The sequence below is a fragment of the Diadema setosum genome, chromosome 4 (assembly GCF_964275005.1).
Source record: "Diadema setosum chromosome 4, eeDiaSeto1, whole genome shotgun sequence".
Classification (NCBI taxonomy): domain Eukaryota; kingdom Metazoa; phylum Echinodermata; class Echinoidea; order Diadematoida; family Diadematidae; genus Diadema; species Diadema setosum.
In genome coordinates, this window is record NC_092688.1 from 31,405,969 (window position 1) to 31,427,798 (window position 21,830).

General features: G+C 40.2%; 1 protein-coding gene across 2 annotated transcripts in view; it reads right to left on the reverse strand.

Moving 5' to 3' along the window:
* LOC140227133 (kinase suppressor of Ras 2-like) overlaps positions 1 to 21,830 on the reverse strand; it is a 98,386-nt gene that overhangs the window by 22,981 nt on the left and 53,575 nt on the right. For both annotated transcript variants that reach the window (XM_072307567.1, XM_072307566.1), the window contains exons 3-6: positions 6,476 to 6,632; positions 4,739 to 5,204; positions 4,025 to 4,173; positions 2,148 to 2,220 (exon numbers count right to left, since the gene is read on the reverse strand). In XM_072307567.1, coding sequence (XP_072163668.1) covers positions 2,148 to 2,220; positions 4,025 to 4,173; positions 4,739 to 5,204; positions 6,476 to 6,632 — 845 coding nt within the window. The remainder of the gene's footprint in view (positions 1 to 2,147; positions 2,221 to 4,024; positions 4,174 to 4,738; positions 5,205 to 6,475; positions 6,633 to 21,830) is intronic.

Genomic DNA, 21,830 nt, shown 5'->3' on the forward strand with positions numbered 1-21,830 from the left:
GGTAAATTCAAAAGTATATCTTTTATGACTGGGATAACTTCCATTAGGATGATTGAGTCATACCACAGCAACAGTGGCTGGCTATGATGTACCATCTTGTTTTTGCACGAATTTTGGTGAAGCTCTTTTTTTGTGGTTGAATATACATGGCTGCAGGGTGTTTTTTTTTTTTTTTTTTTAATTGTGAAATATTTTGCTATATACATATGCGACAGTGACAGTTAGGTATAATCATTTTACAGAACTGTCAAAGCAACATTAAGCATAATACTGCGAATAATTCCTTTTGTCACAACCAAAAATAAGATGGAAATTACCTCACAACTCTAAGCACAGCTTCTACTGCCTTGCATAATTGATAACCACATAACATAATACTGCAAATAATTCCTTTTGTCACAACAGAAAATAAGATGGAAATTAACTCACAACTTTAAGCATAGCTTCTATCGCCTTGCATAATTGATATACACCACATAACAGGTCAAACTGCATTTAAGGGACCATGCTCCTCAACAATTTCGCCAAGTGGACATAACATTCCAGGCAGCTGGAACTGAATGTCCAGTCAGCTCTAATCGTTTTATTTGCTGTCATGGCAACCATGACAAGTGTACTCTGCGGTTGTTCACAGTAATTACAACCACTGCAAAAAAAAAAAAAAAGAAAGAAACCCAACATGCACTTTCATCAAACATAAGAATCATGAATTGTACAAAAGCTAGTTTCGAACATCACATTTTGCTGAATGAGATTATATTGTGAATAGGATGTAAGCATTAAGGCTAATTAGAGCAGGTCTTTCTCTACTCATTATGGCAGGAATTTCAGTTGGAAGAAATGCATTCGGCTTTGAATAGTAAACATTGATCACTTGAAGAATGCAGCGCATCTTGGGTTGGTGAGTGATTCTTCTTTTTCTTGCAAATAGACATGGCATCACAAATTTTATGTGTTTCCCCTTTATCAAACCTGACTAAAGTTTCCTAAATCTATGACTACAATATTCTGGTAGTTAGTTGTGAGTATAATGGGTGGTGGCTTGCAAGGCACTTGGAAGATTCTAGATTGCACTGAATTATTCCAGGGTAGACAGATCGATCGATCACTGCCAGCCTACATCCCAAATTGCATAACAGGTGAGCATTCACCGTGCACTTCAGTCACTACAGTGACCATAGCAGCAAATCAAAAACAAAAAAACCCTGAACTGATTGGCGTCCGCCTAACTGTTGTCATGGAAACTGTCTTTACCTGCACCAACGACAAATTGCAAGTGCGGTAAAGTGCTAAACGGATCTTATACCTAGATAACGAAAGGATTGTGCGGTGACACTTTGGCCCATATTCACGAAGGTGGTACAATCTTTGTCCATAGTTTAAACCATGGACAAAGACCGTAGTTTTGTATGGCGCGCCAAGTGTTGCATGGCCTAAAATAAGTCATTTCATTAACGAAATGGTCATTTTGTCGACAAAATGTTAACATTTCGTAATGATATGAATACATTTCGTAACGATATGAAAATTTTGTTGACGAAATGACTGATTTTGTAACGAAATAGGCCATGTGACACTTGGCACCCCAAACAAAACTACTGTCTTTGTCCATGGTTTAAACCATGGACAAAGATTGTACCACCTTCGTGAATTCGGGTCATATTGCACAAATTACCGGGAGACCTTATTTGGAGGAGACTGACCAACGATAATTGCGGAAAATTGCAGAAATTGACCAGAATAACATGAAAAATTTCAAGGACTCTGCCTGAGGGGTAGAAAGTCTTCTACCATCTCACTGACTTTGTGAACAGTTTTGCCCCCCCCCCCAAAAAAAAAGGTCTTGATACTTTACTGCACATTTAGAGGCCCTTTGGACTGCAAGATAATCTGTATGGTTGCAATTGAAGTCAATTCTCTCTCCAATAACCCTAACACTTTGTGTGTCATCACAATATATCTTTCCAACGGCTTCACAATGTGACCACACATGGGCAAGGCACGATAGAGGTTATTTCAGATCATTTGCGTCAAAAGGCTCCTTTTCCATTATTTGTAACACACATTTGCGCACTGTTATTCAGGTGAATCCCCATCGTGCCGGACCACCCCCCCCCCCCCCCCCCCTTGAGGGCGCCAGAACGAACCTGTGCTTTATTGCATGTAGCATGTTGCTCCGGGGAGGCGTTCGCGGAGACTTGGGCTGGAGCGTCATTTTACCTATGGAGCGGCAATCATGAAACAAAGAGGAAATATATATAAGGAAATGGCATGCATTATACATTGTTCATTTATGCCTTAAATGTTCACAAATCATACACATGGTTTACATTAACTGTAAAAGTGGATATTTTCATGGAGTAATTTTTCGCACTCGGCCAGGTAAGATGGGTTTTACATGTTTTTAATTCCACGGAATCAAGACATGAACCACTGGAACATATGTGACCTGCTACAACAAAAGGATCCGAAAGTCGGAGAAGGACAATTTTCTGAAAATGGCATGACGTTATTCCCTTACTCTTCTACTTTAATTTCATATATAGCACAACTCATAAAAGTACTCGGTTGCGGAGGTATCGATGATTTTATTAGCGCATGTCAAGTAGTTGAGGAAATACAGAGTTTCGAGAAAAACGCCTTCAAAGTATTCCTACTGACCCTATCATGATCAAGGGGAGGCGAGACAGTTTTCATCACTTGACAAAAGAAGGCATGCTCCTAGCGACCTCCGCTATGTTCATTCAAGCTTAGCGCCAGCGGTCTACGCACGACCAATCAGTAATCAGGATGCCATACACTGACCAATAAGATAACACCCTCATTGCTAGGGGTGGAGTCTAGCTGCGGCGCTAAATCCAAATCTTCCGACACGTTTCTGTTACACTGAAAGTCGAAAATCATGGCCCAGAAAAACGCTGATTTTTTTGCTTTTCCTTTGATCATTTAGCTTCGAAATTTCGGCAGATGATAGACAAAACATTAGACTAGAAAATTATGCCAAAAACAGAAATCCTGTTGTTTTGACCAATTTTGATGATGTGACTTCAAACTTGATTTTCTTGGTTCAGCCGTCAGCGACTTTAGGATCCTTTTGTTGTAGCAGGTCACATATAGCAAGCAAATATATTTGCATGCTTTTATTTGCATGTTGGTTTCTGGTTGCGCGAAATGCTCCATTTTTAACAGTAGCTTACAGACTTAACAAGCCCGATATAGGTTTGCTTTCTACATATCAGCTATACTCAATTAGTGAATGTCAGTTGGCATATTGGGTTCCAATATGTGCAGTTTTGCGGTCAAAATTTGCACAATCTATGGACTAGATTTAAACTACCTTGGTGAATTCTGGCTGAAATGTTCAAAGAACTTGATTTACCTGGTTACGCACCATTACGTATAATTGTGTGTTTTTTTTTTTATTTCATTACATTTCTATTTTCATAAGTTAGCATTTCCAATGGAAAGGAATGTCATGAACATTCAGCATTTCTTAAAGGCAGCTTTCTACAGAATAATCACTGCTTATATTGCCACCATCTACATTTCCATGACCCTTCAAAATTTACTTCACAATAACTCAAGAAGCTCTGTTCAAAACATGCCAGTACATTGTAGCATGTTTATTCATTCATGTACTTCTCTGCTTATTTGACAGGCATGCATGTATGTCTTACGCATCAACATGTACAGTAGGAAACTCAGGATCAGTACAACTCAAGCACTCTCTTTGTGATCCTTGTATCAATACATATTATTTGATGAGTTATGCTACTACAGCAAAACCAATAAACCAGAAATTTTCACATGCATGAAACTTTTATGAATTTTGCAAGGAGCCAAGACTCACCAAACAAAAAGAAAAATGCACACAAAAGTTTCAAACTGTGAAAAAGGCTTTTGGCTCCAACTAGTGAAAATTTCATGTGACAAATGTTTCTGGCTTTACAATACAAGAATATGTCAAGATTAAGTTGCATCATGGCAATTGCACTGTCTTTGACAATGTTACCACCACACTAACTTCTCTGATTTGAGTCCATGTCCGTTAATGCCCCCAGGGACGCGTTTAATGACGTGACGTTCCTCGACGGTGAGGGGAGATTCGAACTGCGGTCGTCGGAGTAGCGGCGCAGCCCGGGGTCGCGACCTCTGCTAGACAGTCTACTTAATCTGTGGCCCGTCGAAAAGAAGTTAAAAGGAGATATGAGAAAGAGAAGAGATGCTACCTCAAGAAAACATACCACCAATGGAGTGGAGTAAGTGGTAAGAAATACTGTATTACCTTCTTCAATATCATTGCCCGGATCTTCTGGTGTGCATAATCAACTACTGGGAAGGGAAAGGAGAATATTCTATAGGAATCATTCTGGTAGAGCACTACCCACAAGATTCAGCAATGTCTGATAATACTTCTCTTTCTTATCCTTGGCATTGACACTTGCATTAATGCTGCTTGCACATTACACAAGTATGTTTATCTGACGAAGAGAAGTTTGCGGTTTACACCATGGGTATCCGTGAAAGGACGGTTGTTTGGCAAAAGAACTTAATAAAGAGAAAGTGGAGGAGGGAAGTGACATAAGGAGAGTGTAAGGAAGGCATACAGTGAGAGTCGAAGGGCAGGGGTGAAGTTCTTCTCACGTCTATGGATATACGCATTCATTACTTCTCTGTCATCTATATAGAAATACATTACGTAAACTGGTGAAAAATACAAAGGGCTGTGGCAACCTACGTAGCTGATTCGCCTGCAATGGGTCGAAGCGTTAGAGATTCCGCCGATATCCACGGCCCGGAGCTCTGGCCCGGCAGGGGCAGGTTGGTGAGCTTCTTGTTGGGTGGGGGTGTACCCTTCGGCCGCACCCTCTTGGAGGTGGGGGTGTGCGGGGGCGTGGGCATGGGGATGATGGGGAAGACCTGCTGGTCGGGTGGGGGCGTGGTGACGGGCACCGCCGACGCCGTCGCATCCCAGGACGTCTCCGAGTTGACAGAGCTGATGGAGGGGCGCTTCTGCTCCGGACTGCTGCTCTCCGAGATGGTGGAGTTTGACGGGGAGCCCCCCTGGACCTCTGGCGGCCCGGTGGTCTCCGTCGCCGGTGGCTCCGCCCTGGACACCTCGGTCCTCAGTGGCTCCATCCTTGGCGCCTCTGCCGCCTGGTCTGTTGGACTCGTCACGCCATCCTCCTGGGCCTTCTCCTTGGCTGTACAGAGACAGGAAACATGCATACCCAACATGCAAGAGTACTCAGTGGTGAATGTAAAGATACAACAATTGCAGAGCGTAACCAGAAGTAAAAAGATTCTACTCCACAAATTCATTTTCATCGATGCATTCAGAGCAGCTCTCACTATGAGATGCACTTGACTTGAATTGTTCATGTTAAACTTGATAATTTATTCTGCTGAAATATTTGGAATCTATAAGACCCCGTTTACAGTGCGGGGCTGGGCTCGGCCGTGGCCGAGCCCGACCTCAATTGCGCGGCCGAGCCTCACAATTTTGTCCATTTACTCTGCTGGGCTCGGCTGCGCTTTTAATTCAAACCTTTCAATATTTTGTCGTAGTGGCGCTCTGCTTGTAAACAAACGCAATTTGGTATTGTCTGGTTTTCAGACCCTTTGCCAACTGAATTCCGTGGTGACGAAGTCGCCGTTCGGGCAAAGGCCTTTGCCGAAGGAAAAAAATCCTTTGCAGGACAAAACCACCTTAAACTATACTAGTTTTCGACGTTGAGGGGGTTAACATCCTGAATAGCGAAATATACAGGCAGAGGGTTTGGAAGCCAGACTAAAATTGGATGCGCATTTGGCCCAGTTTGCGTTTACACTGAATAAAGGCCGGGCTCGGCCGCGGCCGAGCCACGGCCGAGACCACCTCCAGAGCGAGGCCAAATGCAAGGCCACTTTTGGCCTCGCATTTGGCCTTTTGCGTGTTTACACTGAAATGTTTAACTGAAACGTTTACACTGAAAATGGCCGCGGCCGAGCCTCGCACTGTAAACGGGGTCCTAGTTCATGTGAACAATGAAAAATGCACTGAACTCCATACAAAACTTTTCATACATGTAGGGACTGGTAAAAGTTTTATATCATATCTAACATCTAGGTTTCCTTATGATAAATTGAAAATTGTATGACATTTCACTACTGACACCATTGCTCTGTCAAACACAAGAAAGTGTCTCTTGGCCAGCCAACATTCACACATCAAAATCGGGGAGCTTCCAATGGCCAATCAGGGAGGTTCTCAAGCATTTCATGCATTTTAGCAGGCAATAAGATCTCCCAAATCAGAGACGCTTTCATCTTCCCATGTCAGCACAAAGAGAGAGGCTTTTATACATACCCTTGCCATGACCAGAAGAGATATGTAAGTATTTAGGGAGCCTTCTGCATTATCAAGGAGACTTTCTACTCTTTCTTTTTTTTTCTGATGAAATTCTCGGCACCCATGCCTAAAATGGAGACTGACCTCGTGAGCTGTTGTAGACCTTGCGGAGGTTCTTGAGAGACTCCCAGTGCCTGGCGATCTCCTTCTCCCCACAGCCGCAGCTCCTCATCGCCGACCTGACCTCTGACTCCACCATCTTCATCGCGGTGCCCAGGCTCTTCAGCCGAACCAGCAGCATCTGGAGTGGATGGATGCACGGAGGAAATTTGAAAAAATAATAAATCAAATCGAGTGTCACAATCACATGTAACATGTGACACATGTCATCGTCATAACTGCAAATCATAGCAACCATTCGAGGGTAACATAACAGAGGCCACTCTAGACAGTTGGCAACTAAAGAAAGAATTGCATTCGAAGCATAATCATACATTACAACCAATATAATAATTACATTCCAATCATATGTATACATGTATAGCAGCTGTTCGGGGGGGGGGGGGGGGGGGAGAGGTGGCCACTAGACAGACTTGAGTTTTACAGGCAAATCCAGACTATTCTTAGTGTAAGCAAAATTGTGAAAAATTAGATCAAAATCAGACACAAATTTTGAGAAGTTATGAAATTGCGAAGTTCCACTTATTTTCACGCAACAGTTTTTGAACAGCTGACCTGAACATATACATGTATCTCGAGTATTAAAGCTGATGATGTCATTACCTAACACTTTTCCATAGATCATTTCCATGCAAAAATTCTGTTTTGTTTTTGTTTGTTGTTTTTTTCCAGCACAGTCATATAAGCATATCATGGCCACTACTCAAGGGTAATGAGCAAAACGTCCTTCATAGACAGGTGTCCACTATGACACAATAGACTGAAACCACAGATCATCAGTATTTAATAACAACCACAGACCTGCCTGCTATAAACACATAAATGCACAGGGTCTTTGATACACTTTACTTATCACTGTATCTCAAAACTAAATATGCGCAAACACATTATATAGCTTTCGTCTTCAGATCCCCGCCAACATTTCAATAATTGCCCCTTGAGACAGAAGGATGTTTCTTGAGATTTTGGAACACCGGCAGAGAGAAGAGTATCAAGGTAATTCAGTACATCATCTAAAGGTACTGTTTACCATTGGGAGAAGTGATTTAAAAATTGAGTTATCACATTTGATGCATATGTGTATGTCAGTTGTATCAAAAGACATCCTACCATATAAAAATTTTGCAAATAAATGCCAAAATATTAGGAGATATCACTATTTTTCTCAATAAACTATAACTGTAGACAGTTTATTCCAGAAACAATGTTATTATAACTATTGTTATTATTTTGTATATTTAACCATATACCTAACATTGATTATACTGATTAAAATTTTTACATTGGTTGTTTTCATCCCTAACTCACATTTTAGAACTATTTTGAAGCACTAAAGCTTGGTTTTTGATTCATCCGCAAATGGTAAATAATGCCTTTAACCTGAAATGCCTAAGCACTACACACAGTTACTGACATGAATCAAATTGTAGAGAGATAATGTCACTACCTTACTATTCAATAATTGGCTTTCACACAAATTGTCTTTATTTTCCTCTTTGATATGAATTTGAGAAGAAGAAGTTGAATCCTAATATTGGAATATTCTGGACTTGTAAAGATTTAGCACAGAGAACTAACTATAGGATTCGTTGTGGCTATATTATTGAAAAGAGGATGATAACATAAATGATAATAATGATGGTGATGTTACTGATAATGATAACAATAACAATGATAATAATTACAACAATAAGGATGATAATAATAGCAGAATCATTGTTATTTTTATTAACCTACAACTGCAAGAACTATGTGAAACAAATAATTTTATACACAATCTTGGACTGCACAGATAATACAGAATTGTGTGTAACAGGGAATACTTTCTCCTGGGGCTAAAGAAACATCAAATATCATGGTAAAACAACGATGGGGAATAATAACCAACAGCCTGGCTGCCGAGACTACCACTGTACATCTCCTCAACAACTCTAGTACTGGTGCACGTTTGAGCGCCCCACGGATGAATCTAGGTTACGGTCAAAGTTGACAGAGGACGTTGCCCTGGGTCAACTTCACTGAGTCATCACTGCTGGTAAGCCCCCCTGTGCTCTAGGCATAGATGATCTAGCTCTCCTGACACTGACGATTCACAGGCTCCCAGTTATGTCCCTCCTCCTCCTCCTCCTCCTCTCTCACTCAGAGAGAATGAAATGTAACCTGTGAAATCATATCTGGCACACACTGCATCGCCTGATGCTGATAGAGGTCAAGCTATAATCTGTGTGGGTGCACGCACACTCTCGATTCTCCTCCTAACGAATAAAGCTTGGCTTTCCGAAATAAAAAAAGGAATTATCCTATTCGCGAATTATCTGGAAATGCACCAATAAAAACAACTCTCATCTCTACAACTCTCACATCAATTCTGTTTTCCTATCTGGCAAATTTACAATTTTAATATAATACAGTCTTCCATATTCCACAAATCATTGACTAGATATCATATCATATGCACTTCAATGTACAAATCTCTCACACATGATGAAATGTAACAGAACAGAATTTACTGCATGTTAATTGCATACCACACATTCTCTAGAAAAGCTCAAGAGATTATGCACATTTGAAATGTACATAGAACTGGTCAATAATTGCAGATGGGCATTAGTTCATTCGAGCACAGTACTCAGTGCCTAACTTCTTAACACTGATAATCCATACATAAAACTACTCATCCTCCTTGGTAGATATGATTTTCAATATACCTCCACTTTGGCAGAATATGCATAACCTCTCCCTAAATCATGTGAGGCACGTCAATTTGCATCACGTAACATTGCCAAGGAAATAATGACTTCTAAATCTGAACTATTGTTATTACAGACCATGATGTGTAATGGTAGACAAAAGGTATGTAGAAAGCCAATGTGGTTTCCACAGAGTGTTTGAGAGAGAAAAAAAAGAATGGGTAGCGCTGCAGCGAGGGACCGTGTCAGGAGGGCTCTCACACACTCTGTCCTCGCACACGCCGAATTTAGACGCCCAGTATTTCCTACGCGTCGAGGGACCACTGTCAGTTTCAGTCAAAGTGGCCTTCTCTGACGTCTTCCTGATAAAGACTCGTGTGTGGCATGGGCTTGTCAAGGGCACGTTCGCACCATGGCAGGGCAAAGCAAGCACAGTAACATGCACCTGGCTGGAGGATGGAAGGGGCTATTCACACTAGTCTTCTTATTCGCACTGTCCTGGCGAGTGTATGCTGCCAATTACTGCACAGAAGATGCCCAACAAAATGAGGTCTGATTAGCTCTAATGCCATCGGTAAGCAGTGTAGCCGATTGATTGCATTTGCTATTTTACTTCCAATCAGTAGCTAATTGTTCCTGAAGTGGGTGAGGTAATGTCATTAGATTACATATAACCTGCACCCTATTTTGGGGGTGGGAGGGGGGGGGGTAGGTGAGGTAAATAATGCACAGTAAACTACCTACTTTAATTGTAGGGTCCTACATTTAGATTACAAAATGTATTAGTGGAAGACCTATGTCCATACATTTGTTAATGGTTTATGATGAAAGTTCCATACATCTTGTGATTGATTGCTTGGATAAACTAGATACACACAGTATAACTGACTTAAACAAAAATCAAGTTGGTATAACACTGGGCCTAGAATGATTCCTTTTAATATATGATAACATTAAGAGTGAAGCTATTATCACTTTTGTCCTTTCCACGAGATTTTGAGACGACCTCCTGCTGTATGGTGTACATATCTCATTTAAAAAATAAAAGATAATGAATGAAGAGCACAAATTTCAAAAATAATCTTCCACATTTCCTTCTTAAACTATGTACTCCTTCGAAGCACAATATTTTGTGCGGTCAGTAAAAATTTGTGGACTCTGGACAGTGTGTTACAATGCTACTGTATGGGGTCTTCTGTGCCGAACCACACTCATAAGCACCCAGAGTGGTAAGAAAGAAGGAGAATGGGGGTTTATTGAAAGCAATAGTTATCACACTGACCCCCCCCCCCCCCCCTGTTGGCATAGAAACCTGACTATTGACTGCAATATATCTAATTTGACTGTATCACTTTTTCTGGGAACAGACTCATATGTTCATGCAAAAATTTCATCCACTCACCCTTCCCTATCAAACTATGTCAGTGAACTCCATCAATTTCACCCCCCCCCCCCATCCTCCCACCTACCCAACTGCCCTCAGATTTGTCACACAGCTTTTCTCCTCCAGTCCATTCACTGTCATTCATCACATTGTTCTCTCTTTCTTTATCCATTTTCCTTTCATTCTGCGCTTCTGTCTTCCTCCATGAATTATTCCTCCTTGTAATCCTGCACCCTTCTCTCCTCAGCCCCCCCCCTTCCGTCTTCATCCTCTTCAACCCATCTCCTTCCTGCACCAACCCTTCTTCCCCCCCCCCCCCCCACCCCCACCCCTTTCTCCAATCTGTCTCATTCATTCCCTGGCTCCAGGTACCTGGTAAACTGGCTTGCAGTTCACCCAGAGGTCAGTGGGTAGCAGCCCAGTGATCAGTCTCTCTCTTCTCCTGTCTCTCCCCACCCACCCCCCCCCCTATCTACCCTCTCTTCTGATGTCCTCTCTCCCTATCTCTCACTGTCCATCTGTCTCTCTCCTTTTTATCCACTGTCCCTCCTTGCTCTGGGGGCCTGGAGCCTTATGACAGCAGATGGGTCTCCGTGCACAGGGTGTGTCATAAAAATGCAGCAGCTCTGTATCAGGAGGAGGTATAGCCTCTGGTAAGGCTTTGTAGCAGAGGCTTTTATTCCACACTGCATGACTTACTGAAGATTACTGTAAAACATGATATATTCATGGCATTAAAATTTCGCGAATTTGAGCCGATGGCCTTTCTCACAGCATGAAATTTTTGCGAATTGCCACTGGCATCCAATGCATATTGTGTAGTCACGAACTTTCCTGCGCATTTTAATTTCGCGAGTTTTGGCCCTCGCGAAATTTATGAAATTAAAATGCACGAGAACATTCCTCGTTTTACAGTAGTTTGTCATAATGAAGAAAGGCAAGGCATGGGGTGAATGTGTTAACTGAAAGGCACCACATAACATTAGTCACTCCTTGGACTTGGATCTGCCTCAATTCACTAAAACCATTCATCGACAAAATATCTACAAAGCATAGGCTACACGCATCATTCGTGTTTAGTATGGTAATCAACTGGCTCTGCATCCATTGACCAGTCTAATCAAATGACTGTTTCTACATCATCTGTTTTCTAATTAGGCACTTTGGGGCACAGAGATGTCTACTTTCATTCTTAAAAGGGGAATTTGTATAGTAAACTTTATATATCATGTTAACTGATATATCATCTGATAAAGTGACATCCTAATGCACAGAAGTATGACAATATCCTATCATTATGCCATTGTCATTGCGTATATTACAGTTAGACAATTCCAACAAAGCGCCGGCCTTCCATCGTCCCACTTTTCCCATATTAAGTGAGAATACTTATGTGTTTTGTCCAGAACAGAATGTGTCATCTTTCGTTGCATTAGATCGGCATACCAAATATAGGCTGATGCCAGTAGAATGACAATGTTACTTGCTTGGCTACTGTCACTTTAGAAACCCAAACCAGGTCCACAAAGGACTACAGCTGAGTCTATATATCAAGTACAACTGCTCTCCTACTTTTGATGCACTGTGTACAATCCAGTCATTGACCTCATAGGTATCTGTGCTGGGTCATGGCGACACTGGTCATCAAATATGCACATTTTTTTAAACCACTGATAAGCTGATTTTCCCTGCCTCATTTTCTTGTATAAAAAATATATTCAGCTATTATTTTCTTTTTTCTTTTCATGCAAGTTTTGCTTCACACCGCTGCAGCTACTTTACTATCCTATCTAAAAATGCTAATATTTCACTAATAATGCTGCTGCTACTGTTGTATTACTTGTAAGCCTGGTACTAGTACTGCTACTATTACTGCCACTATTAATAGTACTACTACTACTACCACTGCTACTAATACTACTGCTAGAACTACTTCTTCTAATACTAAAACTACTACTATGTCTGCTACTTCTACTTCTACTACTACTACTACTGCTAAGACTAGGTCTACTATACTAGGTAACAGTTCCATAAATGCTACAGTTATTCCTATGGCTATTATTACTACCTCTGCTGTTGCTACATTAACTTATAATAATGCATCACATTCAACACTGAAAAAAAAAGAAGACATTTACTCAACAGGGAGGTGGGTAAGAAAAATCTGTTTGAATGACATGAGAGAATGCTCAGTGAAGAAATATTTCAGAATATGTCAGTAAGAATGGAACTGAAAGGTCATTTAAAGCTGGTATTAAGACAGATATCAAGCATGCATCCAATTCTATGTATGCAGGGAAAAACCACATGCACGCAAGAAAAGGTTGCAGAGAGTTTCAAATAGTCGTATTAAAGAGAATAAAGTAAGGAGTGCATTGTACTATCTCTCACAAACTACATCTGCAGTAAAAATTTTGCCGCGCTCATGACAAATGCATCAGCCAAGTATCAGCGTAATTCTATTTTTGCTCTTTTTTGTAAATAACATATTGTTATCATATGCTTCTTTCATGCCGGTGAAGGCTCGTTCGGAGCTCATCACACGCAGTTGCATCATTACAGCTTTACCTGGTAGTAGTAGCTTCACTGACACAAATTGAATATTGCTCCAAGCACTCCCCTTATTGTATGCGAAGGGGGGATACGGGGGGAGAGATTTATGCGGCTAAATCTATCCAGTGTGCGTGATAGTGATATCATCGTGTCATACAAGTAACTCCACGATTGATGACACCCTTGAAATCAATGCAAGCTGAGCTCATCACGCTGGATACGGGGGAGCCCACCCCTGGGAGAAGGGAAAAGAAAAAAAATACACCAACTTCACCACTTCCCCATCTCTTGCCAACCTCCTCTTCTTCCCCACCTCCCCCCCCCCCCTGCTAAAATTTCTTCTTTTTTTTTAGATGAAACTCTTTTCAAATGTATGTTTGTATAATTATATAGGCCTTCACATGAAATGGGGATTTTAGTCGAGTGTTGGTTCCAATATTTCAAAAGATTTAAAAGATTGTACTTGTAATCCATTCCTTGTGTCCACTCATTAAAAGTTGTTAGATACTAATGATACTTTACAAAAGATCATTTGTTTTCATCTTTTAAACCTGAATTATATACACATAAATGGATATTTCATTAAATTCTGTTCTTTTCTGCCATCTACTGTATCTCCCTATCTCAGTATCTTTGTCTTTCTGTATAACACTCTCTCTCTCTTTCCCGTGTTTTCACCTCTTTCTTGTTCTCTTTCTCAAGTCTCTAGCCCCCTTCCCTCCCCCCCCCCCCCCCCCCCCCATTCTCCACGACTTTCCTGTACAGGGAAAAGTGGCTAGGTTCAATGAGTTTCTCCCTCTAACCCCGGGAAGAGCACATAATGAGGATGCGCAGACACTGAATATTCAATGCATGAGACAAGATGTATTGGGTTGCACAGGAGCGGCCATGACAACTTGCGTAAGCCAAGAGCGCACGCATGAGAGAGACACAGTATGCTACACATGTTCACAGCCACATTAACTAGGATACATCAAGAAAAAGCCATTTAAAAATCAGAATGGGGGGGGGGTAGTTTACATAGACTTAAGAAACGTAGGGAAATATCACCTCTACATGATATGCTACAAGTTTGCTTGTCTGGGAGAAAAATAACACATACATTTCAGATATTAATTTTTTTTTTCTCCTTCTTCTAATTCAATCATGGTGCTTTGTACACCGTTTGATGGAATACAGTCTGACCAGTTTGATCAATATGTACATGTACATGGTTTGCATTCAGAACCGACGAATCATATCAATGTAGGAAGACATACTATAAGCATAATATTGCAGTTCAACAGCTGACTTTGATTCCTGTGAACACTATCTGTAGAATGCTGAATACCAAGTTAAAAAATCATAGTTCATTTCATATGAGTCAGTGTTCCTCTGATATAATGCATTCTCAATATTCAGGGATGAACAATACTTCTGGTGTGTGACGTTGTACAGAAGAACTTATTACAATGTTGGTTGAGGTCAGTCCAAACCATAATATGAGTGAAAATGTGAGTGATGATGATTCAAATGACATTTGAGTTACGACCCATTTGATCAGCTTCGTGAAGGGAATATTTTTGTAATAAATGAAAAAACAAAAGTACGAATGAAAACAAATAACAAAGAAGTTGTGCATTATTGTGAACCATCCAAATGAAACTGTCTGTTTTTCCGGCTCAGAGGGGAAATTTTCTCGACACGGACAGACGCAGTGATGCCACAAAGCATGATGCAACATTTTGAATACTGAACAAGCATTTACAATGTCTTGGTTTTTCCCCAACACATCATCTCCAAGTGAAAGTGTCATAGCGCAATCTAATGAATACATTCCTGACTTTCTACAGACAAAACACGAACTGACTACAATGTACACTTCTGGATCTCAAGCAATGATTTGTTTAATGTCGTATCAAATAACATGACGTCTGGCAACCTGCTCAAAATTTTTATCACATAAAGACATCAAACAATTTATGAATACCAGACACACATGATAATTAAGTTGCTAAGTTACATTATTTTTAGAACTTCTTTAGCTAGAGTGCATTGACAAAATGTCACAGTAATGTGACGTTAAACCAACTGCATCTTTTGAAAGCTTTGAATTTCTCTTCCTCCTGTCTAAGTCTTGGGAGAAAAAGTGAAAAAAAAAAAGGTTCTTAAAGGCTTGCAGGAAATGTTGAGGAGACGGAACTTCATTTAAACATTTGCAATATGACACTCAATCATTTGTGACCCCACCCTTTTTGAACGCTAAAAATATCAATGACAATATTTGCATTCTAAGTCAGGCTTCATAGATATACATAGACTACAACCTCACTGAAGTTTGAGGACATTTTTTTTTTAATTTTTTTTTTTGGGATATCTAACATGCTGCTAGATTGATTGCAATCAATCTACCCTTTTCTAAATTTATGTATGCAGGGCTCTGGCATTTCAAAATGCAGAGGAGATCTGAGAAATTGGGTGTACAGCATCACTTTTCATCACAAATACGGGGGGGGGGGGGGGGGGATGGGGGAAGGATGATCACATCTTGGACTTCATATGACCAAATCCTGTTCTCCATAATTGCCACAGGAGAAAATTGGGTCAGACTCGCCGGCTCGCAACGCGATGTGCAATCCCGCCCCGCACTCACTCCCCCTTCTACTTTTGGGTGATCCGAATAGCCAAAAATAGCGCGGCGTAACTTTCTCCCCAGCAAATGCCGTGGATGACGGTGGCGCGTGCTGGCACTGCCCCCCCCCCTCCCCCCCACCTGCTCCCCTGGAAAAAGAGCAGCCGTCGCTGGGGTGTTGCGTGCATGCCGGTGACCTTTGCGAGCCGCGGCATTGTTTGGATTCACCCGTGGAGGGAGAATTACGTCACAGCAGCGATGGACGGGAGTAGGTATGATGTCAGAAAAAGGTGTGAGGAGTGGAAAATGTGAAATTGAAAGGCAAAAGACAGGAGCAAGACACTGTGTGAGAAAGACAGCATCCTCAAAATGGGGGGGGGGGGGAAGGGACAAAAAAAAGTAGAAAACAGGGGATAATGTGTATGCGGACAGAGGGTGCAACTTGTAAAGGTTTCGACGTCATTGCAAGAAAGCTCCACAAGGAGAAATGGACTGGCGTGGGACAGTGGACAAATAGATAAAGGGTAAAAGACACCTTCAAGAAGGGAAATATCATCCTCAGACTGAAATCTACTGGAGAAAGAAAAAAAGGAAGTATGACATATTCTTATCTCAGTATGCTATCCAAGCAAGTGTACTGCTTGTGGAAATGAAGGAAAAAGTAGGGAAAAAATGTTATTTGAATGCCATAAATGTGAGCAAAAATAGACATTATGAAACAAGTGTGGACAAGGCTTGGACAGGAAATCACTCTGCAACAAAACATGAATAAATACCACATATTTCCTAATTTTCAGGGAAGAAAAAAAATCACTCAATTGATTATGATTTTTCTTTTTTTAATGGAAAAGTACACATTTCTTTCAGTTGACTTGTTACCGACATAATGTTCAAGATAACATAATTCCCCCTGTCTTCTGAAAGAGCAAAGTCAAGCACTCATTCATTATGCTAGAAATATTGAAATACATTTAATTCCCTACATTTTTCCTTTAAATAGTTACCCTACTGTGACATCACAAATTGTTGTAGTCTTCTTATCCAGCACTGACAGCATGTGGATTTAATCAAAACCTTTAACCATTCATAACTTTTGGATTGATGGTCCGATTTTACTCAAACTTCACTACGTACATACCTGCCAACATTTCAAGATGAAATATCTTACTCGTGGATTGCAAAAATCTTATTTTATATGCAAACTAAAGTTAAAAATCTTACTCTCGGTCAAATCTTCAGAAAATACACATGAAAGGTATATCTAAATATTTTTTAAAAATCTGATTTCTCTGACAGAAAATCTGATTTTGCTATTTTTAACGTAAAAAATCTTACTGAATCTGATAAAATCTTACTAGTTGGCAAGTATGTATGTAAGCCTATACTTTTACTGCAGTGTAATTCTGCATTATTGCATACTCATTTGGGATAAATTCCCCTTTACGCTCTGATGTTTTGGCCCTTCACCCTTACCCGAGGGATTGTTGACATCAACTTCTGAACAGAATAATAGTATTTGGCTAACTGCTTCACTTCACTTGTGGCAAAAAGAACAAGTGCAGGGGGTTCCACCTTGAGACTTAGATTAATGATGTACTATCTTTGGATGAGACAATACGACAGCAGCTGTAGAACCATCTCCAGGTGAAAGGTGGCGACAAAGATTGCAGATGGCAAGACAGATAATGTACATAACAAGTGTCTTGCGATGAGTAAACATTTCACACTGGTCACACGTGAATGACGTGCAATCATGCACACGAGCCACTGGCACCTTTGCACAAAACTGGATCTCATGATATTATTTAGATATATAGTACGCTTCAGTAATTGGCAACAAAAGTCTCAGGGATGCTTCTGACAAGGCTTATCATATTGACGTCATCTTCATCTGCGACAATCGTGGCTCGGCCGGCACGCAGGGTGACTTTGTGAATGAACGCACGCATGTCAGGAAGTCACTGTCAGATGACTGCATTAGCTATGAAATATGTTTTTGCCTTTTGCTTTTTGACATCATGTTGATAGAGACAACAAAAATAGTGTCTGCTTCTTGTGCCAGTGATACAGCTACAACTACTATCAAAAAATTACATAATCATCAGGCTGTGTAAACAAGAGCACGGTACGGTGATACAAATTTTTGATCGTGAGATTTCCAAGAAAGCAGAGAATCCTGCCGAAATCAATCATGACGTCTGGTCAGCAAATACGGGGATACATATGTACCAGGACAATAGTGACAGTAATGTTGAAAAAAAGAGAATCCTGCCAAAATCAATCACAATGTATGGTCAGCAAATATAAGGCAATAGTGATGGTAATGTTGTATTGTTTATTTTGTCGACAAATGAGGTTCTCAAAAACAACTTTACTGTCATAGTTATTATAGCTGATGTAATGACTTTGGGATGCTCCAGATTTCAGCAGTCGGGCAAGAGCACAAAAAAGAGAAAATTCTCACAAATCGAGAGAAAGAAGATGAGATAGAGGAATAAGTAGGGTCCTACTGTACATTGTTACATAAGCCCTTGCTCGATTGCCTAGGGCAAGTGAAAATAAAAATTGGGCAAGTGTTTTAGAACGGTGAGAAAAATATGATTGCCAGAATTGGGCAAGCAAAAAGTTTTGAAGCCACCTTTCTTTTATTTGTCTGAGAGAGAGAAGGAGGAGAGAATGTGAGCAGAATGGAAAGAGGGAAGGAAAAAAAAAACAGAAGAGGAGAGAGAGAAGGAAAGAATGTGAAAGAAAAGAAGGAGGGGAAAGGAGAGAGAGAGTACAGGGAGCTTGGGGCTGGCTTCACCAGAAGAATAGCTAGAGGACACCCAAGGCAATGGCTGAGACTGTCAGTGAGAATGGTGAATGTCAAGTGGTTTCAAAAGCTATATGGAATCCTCGGCTGTGCAGTTTACAGCCTTAGTGGTGCATCAGTCTCGTAATGGGCCTCTCTGAGTGCAATTACATGTGAATAATGCTTGCTCAATTCCACAAAAAAAAAAGGTCGTTGTCGGTGTGAAACGACATTTTCCTGGTATATTTTTCTTTTCTTTTTTGTTTCTTCCCTGCCAATGTCTGTGAGAGAGGGGGAGATACCAAGAGAGTAAAGGGGAGGGGGAGCATTTGAAGTTCAGCCACTGCAGCAAGGATTTCAGCATATTTTATTATAATAGAATATTACGATCTTTTACATCAATTCTTTTAATAAATCTCTCAAGCCTTTGTATTGACTATTACTTTTTTTCTCAACTGATGTTTTTCCTCTGAGGGGCCCACAATCTACAAGCTTTGTCTTCTTAGTGGGTCCCTCCATTTTTCGAATTTTGCATACTGTATAATTACTTCTAATAACTTTTGAGTTATATGATAGTGTATAATTATTATAAGGTGGTACAATCATTGTATATACATTCTTTCATGTTATACTTTACGCACCTTAATTGCTGTTATCAAAAAAGTGATGTTCATATCTTTTTTGTCGCAAAATGAAATAAAACATTGAATTGAATTGTATCAAGATGGAAGAGTAAAGAGAGAGAGAGAGAGAGAGAGAGATTAATACATATTCAAAGTTTCAGTATACTGTGGGTAAGAAAACATATTTTGGTAGACAATGTCTCTATATATCCTGCATAATTTGGGGCAAGCAAAAAGGTTTTAGGCCACCTTTTCTAACTTTTTCCCCCTACAAACCCACTAAGTCAATCATACAGAAGTCCTGTGATAATGACTGTTTAGTGGTGCAATATTTCATTTCAGCAACTTTCCAACACTTACGTGAAGAAGACCAAATGCAATGCAACGCCAACACTAGTTCAAATCGAGTCTGTTACTCCATTGTGCCTTAGCGTGCGAATCAATGTGTGCTGTTTATTCAAATGGTTGTGTTTCATTAAGCCCTTGTCAGACTTACGAGTAAATTTCTACATCAGTCTATTATATTCCTGGACTTTCTTTTAGGGCAAGTAAAATTCATGTTTGTGCAAGTGTTCTGCAACTATTTGAAAATCTCCTTGCGCGACTAGGCAAATGGTAAAAAAAAGTTATGTCGCACCCCTTTAACTGTCTCTCTCTCTCTATCAGAAGACAAATATCATGATCTTGGTCTCATACAAGATAGGTATTTGTAAAATTGCTTAAGTCTGGGACGAGACTAACCCTTAGTTGGGCCCGAGAAACTCTTCCTGTCTTCATACTAGTCAGGCCGACCGTCAGCACAGTGGTCTTACTTTCCCACACACAACATCAACATATCACCTAGAGAGTGTTAGGGATGACCGCAACCTATTTTCCTTGGCAATATTGTTCAAAGGAAGTGCAGCTTTAGCTAATTATTCCAGGACTCTACGGTACCACAAAGCCACCAGCACGGGCAGAAAATGGCACCAGGGAGGGGGGGGGGGGGGGTGGGGTTGCACAGCACATGAGCTTGATATTTTTGCATCGGGAGCAAGGGTAGGGACCTAATTGTCTTCATCAAAGAAGAAAGACAGCCCAATCTATGGAAATTTAACAAGTCTTGCTTTTGCTCTGCTTCAAGTTCTTCCCCAAAGTATCAGAGACGTTTGTCGCCTGCATATGACTGTGTGTACACCTTGAATGAATGGAACAGAACACTAAATGCACAATAAACACAATGCATATTTTAAAGGCATAATTTACCATTTGCAGATGAAACAAAAACCCAGCATTAGTGCTTTAAAATAGTTCCACAATGTGAGTTTGGGATAGAAACAACCACTGTAAAAATCTGAATCCGTATAATCAATGTTAAGTATTGTTAAATACACAAAATGTGAACAATAGTTATAATAAAAATGTTGCCAAACTAAACCATCTCGGTTATGGTTTAATGAGAAAAATACTGGTATCTCCTTATACTTTAGGCTTTACTGCAAAAATTTTATATGGTAGGATGTTTTGTGATACAACAGACCTACACATATGCATCAAATGTGATATCTTGAACATTTTTAAAATCACTATTCCCAAAGGTAAACAGGACTGTTAACTACCCCCATTATGCAAGTGACTGGATCTCAGAGGGACGATGTACTTTAAAAAAAAAGAAAAAAAAAAGACTTGCAGGGAGGGAGAAAAACCCAGCAGTCAATACGTGGATACAAGTTTTGATGCAATTAATCAGGCAAAGACATGATAATGTCGTGACTGCTTCATACAATGTATATCAAGCCAAGAATGTGGCATCCTTCGGGCACCATAAATCAAATGTCTTAAAGGACAAGTTCATCTTCATTAACATTTAAGGATTGAGAGAATGTAGCAATATTAGTAGAACACATCATTAAAAGTTTGAGGAAAATCGGACAGTCTATTCAAAAGTTATGAATTTCTGAAGTTTTTGTGCAGTCACCGCTGGATGAGAAGACTACTACAGTGTATGATGTCACTTGCGTACAACAATATAAGGAAAATATAAAGAGAATTTCACAAAATTTCATCTTTTGAAAGAAGTACACATTCCCTTGACTCGTTACTGACATATATTATGGGTAATATTATTCCCCCTGCCTTTAGAAAGAGGCAAGTCAAGTGCTCTTTCATTATGCGAAAAAAAGAAAAAGAAAATATGTTGAATCTTCTTTACATTTTCTTTATACGGTTGTACTCATATGACATCACGAGCCTTGGTAGTCTCCTCATCCAGCAGTTCCAACACAAAAGCTTTAAAAATTCATAACTTTTGCGTCGATTGTCCAATTTTCCTCAAACTTTCGTTGATGTGTTCTACTAATATTGCTGCATTCTCTCAATCCTTACGTTGATAAAGGTGAACTTGTCCTTTAACCACACAACTTGATGGCATGTGAAAAAAAATGGCTGAAATCAAGAAAGACGAGTCAGAATTCAGAGAATTCAGTTAAACGGTTGTCAATAAATCAATACCAATGGAAGGTGGTCTTCTTGCACCCTTATCTATGATTGCCAGTGAAAATGACGTCAAAGATATGGGATTGAGCTTTACAACAGAAACATTTCCTGATGAGTCAGTGGGTTGTTGAAGAAATGTCCAGTGGTGAATGACAGGTGAGTATCGTTGGTTCAAGTTGGTGTGAAACAGTG